General features: G+C 36.2%; 1 protein-coding gene across 4 annotated transcripts in view; it reads right to left on the bottom strand.

Moving 5' to 3' along the window:
• Window positions 1–2,214: 2,214 nt before the first annotated feature.
• Window positions 2,215–13,598, bottom strand: part of NF1 (neurofibromin 1) — a 354,325-nt gene continuing 342,941 nt past the window's right edge. For all 4 annotated transcript variants that reach the window (XM_077165250.1, XM_077165251.1, XM_077165252.1 and 1 more), the window contains one exon: window positions 2,215–5,875. In XM_077165250.1, coding sequence (XP_077021365.1) covers window positions 5,733–5,875 — 143 coding nt within the window. In that variant the 3' untranslated portion in view covers window positions 2,215–5,732. The remainder of the gene's footprint in view (window positions 5,876–13,598) is intronic.

The raw sequence follows: 13,598 nt of genomic DNA, 5'->3' as shown, positions 1-13,598 counted from the left end.
GCATAAACTTATGGTAAAGGACCTAGAAAAGCCTGGAAATACGACCTTGTGGGGATGATAAAAAAGGGCAAAGGTAATTTGACCGTTTTAGGTAAAACTGTATGAAGGTGGTTTGGAAACTTTAAATATAAATACATATATGTATGCATGTCCACACAGATATATGAACATAGAGTATACTGGGATTTTTAAAGGTACTTTTCAAAAAGAAGCTAAACCTATCAATTAAAATATAATTCCACATTACGAGATTTCCACTTATGATTAGTCAGCACTAAAAACTCCTAAAAGAACAAAACAAGAGTGATTCAAACCAACAATGACATTGCTGTAGTATGGCTTTAATTGTTAGAGAGACATACTCAACAACGCAAAACGACTTCTTTTAAGTTGGCAACTAAAAAGGAACTCACTTCAGTATGAAGACTGATTTTCTAATGACACACCTGGCAGATTACTTGGAGCAGTGTGGATGCAGCTGTTTCAGAGCCTGCTCTGACATGTCGTGGGCAGGCTAAGCAGTTTTACCTTGAAACCAAGGGAGAGACAGTTATGAGGAAGGTGAAAGACACAAGATGCTCATCACCTGTGGTAGTTAGATTCCGTTGTCAACTTGACCAAGTGAAGGTGCCTAGTTCTGTTGCTGTGGACATGAGCCAAAGGTACCTGAACCTCATCTGTTGCTCATTACATCTGGAGTCGGCTAGGAGGTGTGCCTGCTGTAATGAATGACGTTTAATTGGCTGGTGCTTAAATGAGAGCGCTCAATGTAGCACAGCCAAGCAGCTCAGCATACCTCATCTCAGCACTCACAGCTCAGCCCAGGCCTTTGGATTTGCAGAAAGGAATCACCCTGGGGAAAGTTGTTGGAACCCAGAGGCCTGGAGAGAAGGCCAGCAGAGATCGCCCTATGCCTTCCCACCTAAGAAAGAACCTCAGTTGAAAGCTAGCTGCCTTTCCTCTGAAGAACTAATGAAATAAATCCCCTTTTATTAAAAGCCAATCCATCTCTGGTGTGTTGCATTCTGGCAGCTAGCAAACTAGAACACCATCTACTAGGTACTTGCCTTAGTGTTGGTGGGGATGGGCTCCTTTCTAAAAATGAGGAACACTGAGATGATACCATTTGGTTGCAGGTTGAATTTGTACTCTTCTTTTAGCACTCCCTTCCCTTCTCCAACCCTCCATGTGAATCAATTCTTCTGGCCAGTCAGTTCAGAAACCCCAAACTACCCGAGGGTTCCCCAGAAAGCAAAACCAAAACACTGTGCAGGTAAAAAATGTGCAAAGGGGCACATGAAAATACTGAGGTATGGTCTATGTCAACAAGGAGCCGATTGTCCAGGGATAAGAGGGTCAGGACCTCCCAAGACATCTCTAGTTTTGACAAAGATGCTTCATGCCACAAGGAAGACAGCTATTTATATAGTCCTCTGGCCAGTGGTTTTAAAGGGTGCCTAGTGAACTCACCTCATAAACACACACTTCTCAGGACCCCATCCCTGGAGTTTGCCTTAGAGGTCTGGAATGGACCCTAGACTGTTAGGCAAGCTCTCCAGGTGAGGTGTCCCTGTCACCCCATCCTCCCAAAAAAGACCAGTATCACCTCAGACCAGCAGGTATCTGTTTCATGGTCTTTTTAGTCTATTGTTTAAAGCTGGATGTTACTTTCACCAGCCACCCACCCTGAGGGTCAGCCATCCTGCCCACAGTGCCTAGGCTTCATTCTTCCTCCAGCTGGGTGAAACCCACATAATGGGGTAAACACAACTGTACAGCTTTCAGCAGTCTAGCCAGGGAAGGTATTTTATAGTATTTATACAGGTATAGTGGCAGAAGATTCTGTGGAGAGCTGAAAAAAAATCGTACAGAACTGTGGGGCCTGACATATTTTCCCAGCAGGTCCCTCCCAGGGTGTCCTGGCACTTCTGGCTGACTGCTCATTTTAAAAGAAGTCAGCCTATTGCAGAAGAGCTGAATTGCCCTTGAGTTTAGCTGGCTCTAAAAAGCATTTCACAAAAATTAAGTTATTTTTATTTCAGAGAAGTTCTGGAAATAGGAAGATCTTTCCTATGGCAGGGGGAGAGTGGGGAGTAGGAAGGGACCCAAAAGCATCCTCATAAGAAAGGAAGTGGCCTTTATGGTTTAAAAGATCGTGTGTGTGTGTGTGTAAGATGCTTGATGCATGTGAAGAAATTAATAACTCCCCACATCTTATAGCAGATTGAATTTACATTTTACTTAAAAAAGAGGGTGGGGGTGGTGAGGACATACACAAGAAGGAAAACTGAGTGGGAAACAACGATCTGAAATGGACTCTACAATTTCCCCTACAATCATCCATTCTGTGTGCTGGGCAGTATTTCTCCTGCCGGCATACAACTGTTTACAATATTAACAAGGTTGTAGACAAGGGAACTGTCAAAGCTTAGGCCTGAATGGAAAGGAGAGTAAGTTATCATATACAATGTAAGTTTAAAATACACAACATTTTCTTTAAATGATGTAACGCAGTCGCAGGAAGAAGTTAACAATACTAACATGAGAATAATCAAATTTTTGTTTGTTATCCATGTACAGCAACTAACTGCTTTACAAAAAAAGCAAAATAATACAATATATCATCACATGTATTTACAGTGTAGTAAATATACTTTTCTGTCAAATTTTACACAAACTATTTACAGGTGAATATACTGCATTAAAAAAAATTGTGTGGCTGACACTAAAAATGAATTTTTGTTTAAGTCCATTGCATAACATTGAATAAGACATGCCTCATTATGCCTGGGGAGAAAAACTAAAACAAAACAAAACAAAAAAACAAACTGAAAAACCCCATAAACCACACAGGGCAGCTGGCTTACATTCTCTCTCCCACTAGAACCTAAGTTCCATGAGGGTGGAAGATAGCCGACTTTTTACTGCAGTGTTCTCAGCGCCCGGCTCAGGAGCTGGCAGAGCTGTGTTCAGTAATGAACAGGTGTGATCTGAGTGGCTGCAAAACCACTAGCCACTTCCCCCAAAGCTAGTAAAATATGTCTCAATGTTGGTGAACAAGGGCACACACCTGGGATGGAGCACTGGCGTAATTATGCACAACGTAATTAGTCAGATTATGCACAACAAAGATAGTTACAAACCCTAAAGAAATACTTATGTTCTTTACAGAACTGACATCAAATTATGCAAACTGAGCAACCTGCTCTGAACTTCAGAATTTCTGTTGTAGATAGATTACAAGTATGAGACCTAAAAAGTTCGTCTTTTCTCAGGGGAAACATATTGGTGAGCGATTCATTTCATTTTCATTTTGGTTACTTGGAAAACTGGATTTGTCTCAAAAGTTATATGTTCTTTAAATAAAGGCAATTTTAGTAAGTTTTCAAATTCCCAGGATGTACTGGTCAAAGTAATTTTTTTTTTGCAGTTCAAAGAAGGCTCAATTTTGATTTGTGCAACGCTGATCATTTCATGAGGTACTTCAAGTGAATTCATTTCATTCATTATACTAGAGGGAAATAATGAATAAATTTTAAAATATAGCTTGGAAACCTTGTTTATGGAAAGACCAATATTTCCAACAGTAAACCTCTGGGAATTTCTCTATTTTGATGGAAGAAGTAAAACAGGCTAACAATACCCACTATCATATCACCAAACAAACAGACCAAGAGAGAAAAATGTTGAGCCAAATTAGCAAAGGCTCACATTGCCTGATATTTCAGGAGCCAACAAGTTTTGATTGACACCAGAAGCATGGAGTTCCAGGGGAACCAAGACTATGGCAGTTTGACCCAGCTGGCACAGGAGTAATCTAGACTCAGTTCTAGCCATAGCTTAGTTGCTCTGGTATTATACACATTCTATCCTAATGCAGCCTCTACAACACTTAAAAAAAAAAAAAGTAAGTTTGGTTAACTGCACCTGTCTTCAACATTTCCAATAATTCTATGTCAAAATCACTATTAATACTAAGGTGTTTTTCCTTTTATTTTGGCAAATGGTTCTTACTTTTCCCAGGATTGTAAACAAATTAAAAAAATTAAATTCTTGTTATTTCTGAATATCAAAAGCAATTTATTTACATTAACATATTACATTGTTACTGAGTAGATAAATGTGAAATGTGTTATATTATTAAAATCAGATCACTTAAATGTACCATTATTTATTGATTTAGCTGTGGAATTTAATTTACTGAAATCCACTAATGAAATAGCACTATAGGACACAGGAAGCTCTCTCCTCCCCTAGCATACCCCCTTCCCCCACCCCCCACCAAAGCCATTAACACCTTAATATATATAAAGGGGACCTGGGATTACAGGGATAAGGTCTCTTTCTAATAAATATGATTTTGTCCTAAATTAGTATTTGAAACATACAGATGCAAATATGCTCACTAAAGTCAAATTATTCTGCATACTGCAGGTACCACAAAGAATTTGGATCTGCAGTACTATGGAAGTTCCAACGCCATGATAATCCATGCCATTATAGCAGCAACTCTTACAGTTTCCTATAGTCACACTAATGCAGGCTGACCAGTTTTTTCACAGTGATTAAATATAATTCTGTCATATATAACCCAAATGTTTTGCTAAACAGATTCCTGATTTTTTGGTGGGGAGGGAGAAGAATCCAAGACATTTATAATACAGCCTATCAAAGAAATTTATGGTATTATACATGATACTCTATGTTTCTTGGAGCGTTAGTTAACAAAATAAAAGTTATCGGCTACTCTAAAGTCACGTACCATTCCATTTTGCTATGGAACTAATGCAGAAATCTATGAAAATTACTTCCTGGGAACAATTTTCAATCCTTTGTTCACCAATTACCCTGCTCAGAATTATTTAGCAAAGAAGAGGAAAAAGTATAATTACTATACTTGGTATAGTTGTGGCTAATAAGGAAAAAAAAAATTTTTTTTTAGCGTTTTTAAAGATTGACAGAGAACCAAATGAAGAAAAAAATAAACTAGTTTAGATGGCTGAGTTTTGATAAGGCCTCAGAACCCATAGTTTTAATTCAGTAATATTAAGATATATGTGGTCACTCTTATTTTCCTGTAATTATTGCTAATACTTGAGTGTTAATATTTCTTAAGAACCCACTACAAAATACTGAGCCCCCCACCCCCCAAAGTACCTCACGTGTGGCTTTATGGTGTGAAGACACCAAGGCTTGACTCCTATGGTTCCTTCAGTTTTGTAAGGTAAAAAAAAGTCCACAGCTAAAAGTCAGATTAAACATACTGGGGTTATAATAATATTTTCCCCATAAACTTCTACTTTGAAAAGTATGTAAGTAAGACTAACACTTTACTTTGTATGATGAAGAAGTAATAAACTGAGAAGGCAGAGCTCTGTGCAAATGGCTTTCATATCTGGCCAGTATCAGCAGTATTCAAGAATTCATCCTCTCTCACAAATGAGATGTTCTCAGTTCAAGTTTCCTGACCTCCCACTTTCTCTGCAGTTGTTCTGAATGTTTGTCAAACCAGACATATGCCAAAGGTAGAAGAAAACAATTAAAGAAAAAGCAGCATTAAATTTAGGCAATGCTTCCAAGAGTTGAACATCTGGCAACATGGTAGACTGGATGGGTTCCTCATAAAGCATGAAGCGCAGCATCACATGATGGTGATGGAGGGCTAAGGAGGGGGTCACTAGTGAAGAGCCCATGTATGTTAAGTCTGTTTGAAAAAAGAAAGAAAGAAAGCTTCACACGATCTTCTTAATGCTATTACGTTTGAAACTGCCAGCACTTCTTTGTTTCTGGACTTGGCTTGCGGATCCATGGCGAGTGCGTCCACTGTTACAGTGGCCAGTGGTAGGGGAGAGTTCAACGTTCTCCTTGTCGATTCCTGGACAGAAACAGAGCAGCTAGTTACTCCCTCTCTTCTGGTGTTAAGCTCCGAGATTCAATCCCTTTATTTTTATAGCAGATACAATCTGGCAAACTGTTTTTACATATTTCATTATAATAATCAAATGTTAGAACGTTATAAAAGCCTCGTAACCCAGAAAATCTACAATTTTGTTAAGATTTGCTATTATAGCAGAAAAACAGCATAAAAAAAAAGAAAGAAAGAAGAAGCTGCAAGGAAAAGCTAGAGGCAGGCAGGCTATAGCTGAATGAAAGGCTAGCAGCCACTAAGGACTAGAACTCTTTCCTCCAAATCATACTAGAAACTTTCAGCAGAGGTCAGTTTCTAGCCATATATTCTTACTTATGTTTATCCACAGAATATACTAAGTACTAATTTTTCAACAAATTCGTCATTTCAAAGGAAAGTCAGATGTTTTTAATTTTTTAATCACAATGCCTAGCCCAAAGGAACTCAAATATTTACTGAGAAAAAAAATAATCACAAAGGTCATACTGCAGAATCTTTGCTTTCACCTTCTTTTCAAGTATGGCAAGCAACTTCATTTCATATTCTGTACGTAAAACAGATGCTATTTATTTCTCTTGTGGAGGAGATTCAGTCTCCAAAAGCTGGACCCTACCATGAATTTTAAAAACAATCTTAAGGAGTAACTCCAGAAAAGTAACCAGAAACAAAAACAAGATATTTCTCACCCACCAAATTAGTAAAGATTACAAATTAGAAATGAAATAGAAGAGAAGTTACCCTTAGGGAAGTAGTGACTAAAAGGGTACAGGAGGGGGGTTCGCAGGGTACTGGTAATACTCTGTTTCTTCGTCTGGATCCTGGATTTTCAAGTGTATTTGCTTCCTAAAAATCCATTAGGCTGCAAACTTGTGATCTGTATGTGTGTTATACTTCAATAAAAATTTCCCCCTATATTAGACTGATTACACCCAATTTTGGCATAACTACTGGGAAAGCAAATAGTTGGAGAACATTTTGTATCAAAATGTAAAGAACTGATTGACATTTAATGATACAGAAAAAGGACCATAATTTTGGAGTAGGAAAAAAAATCAAGTTACAAAACAGCCTATACAGTATGATCCCCTTTTAGGGAAGGAAAACAATACCCACATATAGGAAAAAAAATGCTGGAAATACATTTGCTAAAATATGTTATCTTGGGTGGTGGATGGTGGCTTAGTGGCAGAGTTCTCACCTGCCCATGGTGGAGACCTAGGTTTGGTTCCCGGTGCCTGCCCATGCAAAATCAAAATAAAAAAAAAACAAAATGTGTAATCTCCAGAGAGTGTGATTTCAGGTAATTTTTATTTTCTTCTTTATTTTTATCTTTGAACTTTTTAAACAATCATGAAAAAATGTAGCTATTTCCATTTCTGTACTTACATAGATCCAACCGACTATTTGTTGGCTCATGAACGGGAAAGAAATAATCTTGTGATGTCTACCCCTCTAGAAACCGCACATACTTCATTTGGGTTCAGCCCTGAATTCAATTCAGAGGGTAAGGCATCTCGAGCAAGGCTCAACAGAGGTTTGCTGTCTTGAACTTATTAGAGGAACATAGGTATTTGTCAGGGTTATTCATGAAAAAGAACATGGGCTGGGAGTATGAATGTATAGCTTAAAATGCCAGCAACACCTCCCTAAGAGCCAGCACCTTCATTTCTATTTTATTATAATTTAATCATATGTATAGAAAGGTGAATAGAAGAAAACACACAATGTTCACAGCACCTTTCTCTGGGTAACAGAATTCTGAATGATTTTTTTTTTGCACTTATTTGCATCTTCTTAGGACTATTTTAAAGAGCGTATCAAAACTGAAAGAGGGTTGCTCAGCTCTTAAAGGTGGCTTGAACTTCATTACTCCAGGCTCTTCTAATTGCCTTTCTCATCTCTACAGGGTAAAATTTCACCCATATTTTTTCTCATTTCTATTTCCTTTAGGATGTTTCTTCTGTCTCCTGCCAGAACTACTTTCTCCCTCTCTTTTTTCCCTTATGGCTTTATTTAGCACTTATTACATTCTGCCTATAGTATGATGACCTGCATATACTACTGTACTGAAAACATACTGAACAGCAAAGATATTTCATCATTCATTTTTGTTTTACTATAAAAGCTAGTGATGCCTTTTCCAATAAATTTTGGTTAAACTGAATGCTTCCATTTTTTATTGTGATGGCTGGATCCTGGTAATTCATAACCAAAAGCATGCAACTCCTAATCTCCTAGGGGTGATGCCATAATTTTGGTAAAAAAAAACAATTTTTTCCCTTTTGGCCTCCTTCATGTGAAATTATCACGGAACTTGGTGTATTTGACCTTCCATTTCCATGTGAAATAAAACAACAGTTCCTTATATTAATAGTAAATAAGATTCAAGACAAAACTAGGATTTTAAAAAGGTGAGGTTTTGAAATAACTCAGGAGCTAGCCGCCAGGAAGAACATACAGCTTGGAAAAACACTTCTCTGCTAGAATCTGCTGCTCTGAGATTCTATCTTGGGTTTCCTCCTTTGGTGCAGCCTTGGTACAGTAAGCTATGGCTCACTCTGAGGGGAAAGAAGTCGTGAGATTGCAAGGTGGCAGTGCTTCTGTATGAGGACAAGGGCCTGATAAGTGATATTAAGAATTAAAACTACATAAATTATAATCAAGTAGATTAATTCACTAGGGATAAACGTTTCCAAAAGAAGTACTAAGAATATTCCATTTTGTTTTGTTACGTAAAAAATCTTCAAACCTCAAAATAATTTTTTAGAAGCCTATGTATCTCCTGTTAAAAGTTAAGGGTAGGGCCGGCCACGGTGGCTCAACAGGCAGAGTTCTTGCCTGCCATGCTGGAGACCTGGGTTCGATTCCTAATGCCTGCCCACGCCAAAAAAAAAAAAAAAAAAAAAAAAAGTTAAGGGTAAAATGCAACCTGTAAAATTGTACACATATGACCAAAAGTATGTAGAGGAAAGAAACTGGAAGGTAATGTACCTAAATGTTAATTAACAGTGATTATCTAGAGTGGTAGAATTATGAGTGATTATTTTCTTCTTTCTACTTTTCTGAATTTTTCAATTATTTTCCTAATTAGCATGAGTTCCTCCTAATCAAAAATGTTAAAGGATGGCTCATTTGTTAGCTTCATTACTCATGACTCAAAGTAATATATGAGAGGTTGGCTGATGTCCTATTTCTACTTTCAAATTTAATTTTCATGTCAATTCAGTTCTTGTTTTTACATGTATAGTTTTCTTCCTATTTACAGTCTACAAGGTAAATGAGGCATAACTGTGACTCCTAAGTTCAGCTTTGCAGCAAAAATGTTTTACTTTAAGGATCAAAAGAGATATTAATATAATAATCCTGGAGGGTGCTTTTTAAAAAATTAATTAAAGTTGCATTACATTTACACCAAAATATAGCTTCTTGAAAAAGCTAAGTTAATAAAACAATAATCATAGCATCTGGTTCTTGAATTTAAGTTTCTAAGCATAATTAATTCTGAGAATTTTGATAGAATCCCTTCTTTTTACCCTCTCAAATTAAATCTAGAAACCTCTCTAGAAGGTGAAAGACTTGGTCTTAGCATTCTACAAGAAAAACTCTAAAATTAGTATCCAGATACCTCAAATGGACACAGAATCCAAGTATTTTAAAGAACACCTTCATTTCATTGAGACCCCTCTGAGGATCTGCATCTGCTCGCTCACATGCCCAAAGCCCTGGCTCTCCTTTCTGGGCCCCAGCGGGCACAAAACCAAAAATCCATGAGGTGACAGAACCCCAGAAACTACCATGCAAATGAAATAAAGCTGAAGACTTCTGCAGTCCTGATCCACTAGTTTAAACTCTCCAAACAGATCTGCTGTTGTCAAACACGCAGCCAGGTACAAACATGCAAGGCAGAAGAAGCTGACAATTCTCTGCAGCAATGAGAATAGCATTGTGCTTCAATGAATTGTGGTGGTTCCAGATAAAGATAAGATTCTAAATAAAAGGTGTTATTAACCAAAATTTAGTGAATTGAGTAAGGAAAATAATTATTAGATTAGTTACTTAAGTTACGTGTCTATCTCCCTTGCAAGAACACGAGTTCCTTGAAGGCAGGTGTCAGGACTTGTTTATTTTGACAACTAGTGATATGGCTCTAGTCTGACAAATAGTAAAACAATTTTTAAAATTCATTTTTTTTTGCTTTTAAAAGGGAGAATTTATTAAGTTGCAAGTCCACAGTTCTAAAGCCATGAAAATGTCCCAACTAAAGCAAAGCTATGGAAAATTCATGTATTTTTTTAAAAACCAAAACAATTTCCTAAACTGGAGCCTAATATCATCAAGAAATAATAAAAGGTTTGAATCTCTTTTAGTTCTTGAGAAGCTGAGGAAAAACAGCCTAGGTAATTTCTAACAAATTTTACTAAAAATGAAAGAATAATAAACCAAAACTCCCATTATCTACACAGGAGTGCTAGCTGGTTATATGACTATGCATTGCTTAGTTTACTATGTATATAATATGGCAAATATGTCAAAAAGACTCATTTATTACACATGTAAGGCAAATATGTCAAAAGACTTGGTTATTACATATATGAGAAAGCAAGTACATCAGAAGGCTTGTTTGTTACATGTGTATAAGGCAAATCTGTCAAAAGATGCAGATTTGAGTCTTGGTTAGATCAGAACTCTTATTTGGTTCCATTTCTGGCATTCTTAATCTGGCAATTAGGGATAATAGCAGACTTGCCTAGTTCAAAGGATTTTTAGAAGAATCAGATAAGATAGTCTATGTGAAGACTTTTTGTACAGATTAAACAATAATACACAGATTAAAAAGTTCCTAATTCTTGAAATAAAAAGACCAACTGGAGGTAATGAAAGTTTTAGAACAAATGCACAAGATTTGAATTTTATGTTAGAATTTGTACAATTACTGAAGCTGATGTAAATTAAATAAATATAAATCTTTAGCAGAAAAGGTAACTATAGCTTGTTTTTATGCTATAGTAAATACATTTATGGAGATGTGTTAAATATATATTTAGAAATATATATACACAACAGTATATTTTGAGCTAGATACATATATCAGTAAATATAAGAATTAAAAACATATTTAAAATGGATTTTTGCCAATTGTCAACATCTTTTTCTGCTTATATCTAATCTTTCTGTATATTACAGAATAGAAAGAAAAAATTTATCTTTTATAAGTTAGACATAAGAATGTCACAATTTTTCCTTATTTCTTAGAGCTGACTGATAAACACATTCTTTCATTTTTTTTTTTTAAACACAGGTGAGAGTGGAGGACCAGATTTAATTCCTTAGAGAACACTTGGGTTGATTTTATATTTGGGGCAAAACATTTTTCCTTCCATCATACACCCTGATTTCTCTCTCTTGAGCTTTTTGTTAACTTGTATTATGTTAGTCCAGGGCTGGGACTGTATCTTCAGCGTTTAGGGAGAGTTTAAGCAGCTCCCTAAATGGAGACAGGATACACACTGGCCCTGCAGGTCTCGTAAGCAATCAGATTCTATAAAACAGTGGCTTTACAAGTTCCTCAGATGCCTAAGCCAGACTGTGCTAACAGGGGTTGGTGGATGAAGTCTCATGCTATGTGTCCAGGATGAGGGTAGAGTAAGCAGTATTTTGTGCAAATATGATGAAAATAAAGAGTACCTTGATGAGGGAACAGCTGCATGAAAACTGCTGATTTAGAGCAAGGCAGAAAAGCTTCACAGATAAAGAATGGAAGAAAAAACAAAAGTGAGTGATGGCTGTAAGATTAAAAAAAGGGTGAAATATGATTAGATACTGGATAATTATCATATTCCCTGGTTTTTAGAAGGACTCTGGCTTTAATTATTGAACTCTGACTATTAATATCTTAAATATTACAATGTGAAAATAAATAGTAGAATTTTAATTTTACAGAGCAATGGGTTTTTATACCTTTATTACAATTAAGAATTTTAGTTTAAATTAAGAATTAAACTAAAAAATGAGATGTCAAATTAGCAGAAATTATAACAAACAGCTGCCAGTTGAAATGACTTTTCACTTTAAATTCAGGGTAAAAACAATGCGAAGGAAACCAAATCAAGAAAACCCCAAATAAAGGTCATCTTATGATGCCATAAGCAGTTTTCTAAAACATTAAAATCATTTCAGAGATTTTAAGCAGTCTTAAAATAGGGACCTTTACATTTCTTCTAAAAGGGAGATACTTTAATCCCAATAAACATATTAGGAGTATTACTGATTCAGAGCTAAGTCTAAGTTTAGAGAAGTGGTTTTGATGAAATATCATTCTATGCACACAGCTGTGAGCACCATTGTTTTAGGAATGTATCTGATTAGTAGCTGATCCATCAAACTTCCCAAGAGGGAAGTCTGCATCACAGAAGCAAATAGAGTGAATGACTGACACTGACAGACTTGGACAAAAATAAAGCAGAAGAAGGTAACTTTAAATGAGGAATAACTAAATAAGTCTTTACTCTGAAAAATTCATGCTCCAATACTAACAGTAGAATAGGCTGACGAAGGAAAAAACATTAAAAACTTTTTCCTAGTGAAAAAAAAAACATTAAAAATGTTGATAGGGGCCGGCCACGGTGGCTCAGCAGGCAGAGCCCTCACCAGCCATGCTGGAGATCCAGATTTGATCCCGGTGCCTGCCCATGCAAAAAAAAAAAGACCATGACTTACTTGTTTAGGAAAAAATTATAATACATACCTCACATTTTTTTAAGGTCAAAAATGTATTATAAAGCATTTGTCATAATTATTACCTGACTCTTCCGAACAAATGCCCCTATGAAGTATCAGAATACTTTATAGTACAATGTACAATATAACAAGTACCACAAAATAAGTGATTATCTCTGTGCAGTTAATCTGAGTGCAGTTTACCACTCTTATTACTCTGAAATTTATTTGAGGGCATGCCCTACTAGCTTCCCTGCTCCCCTGGGTCTAATAGAGTCCCTTATATATATAATAAACAATGATTATCTGTAGAATAATATCCAGAACTCTGGTTATTCTCCATGAGCACTGTAATATTAATTTTATACTTAAAATCAAAGAACTTATATACACTTAGTATTTGTTGAACAACATGGATTGAAAGGAAGTAACTTTAGCTCAAACCTAATACTGAGATCCACAGGCAAAAATGGTCAAGTCCCTGCTGGCAGGGTTTCTTGCACCCTTGAATGAATGCCCCAGAGTGTCTAGCATACATTTATATAACATGTACTTGAGTGACAATATTTAAAACATAGGAGACCCTGATAGTATAAATTAAATATCCTGGAAATGGTTCTATTTAATTTCTTTCTATTAAGTACCAAGTCCATAGCATTTCACCTGAATCTTTTATTTCTAGGATACCTGTTCTTCAATTTCTAAAGAGGATGCAGGGAGACTTCATGGGATGCTCTTAATGGTATCTGGGAAAAATCTTAAGAGGCAAAGCTCTATATCTATTTGGCTAAAAGGGTCACAGTTAACACAATTTTATTTGCACTGAACTCTGAGTACAGTCTTTTGGCGCCAATGAGGCCAAGTTCAATTTCTACTAGGGAGGAATTCAGAAGGCAATCATTTATGTATTTTAACTGTGGAATTTAAAACAACCCCCCTTAACAAATGTTAAAATAAATTTAGTTTGAAATGC

Source organism: Tamandua tetradactyla, chromosome 6 (genome assembly GCF_023851605.1).
Source record: "Tamandua tetradactyla isolate mTamTet1 chromosome 6, mTamTet1.pri, whole genome shotgun sequence".
NCBI lineage: Eukaryota > Metazoa > Chordata > Mammalia > Pilosa > Myrmecophagidae > Tamandua > Tamandua tetradactyla.
This window is presented reverse-complemented; position numbering and strand designations above follow the sequence as displayed.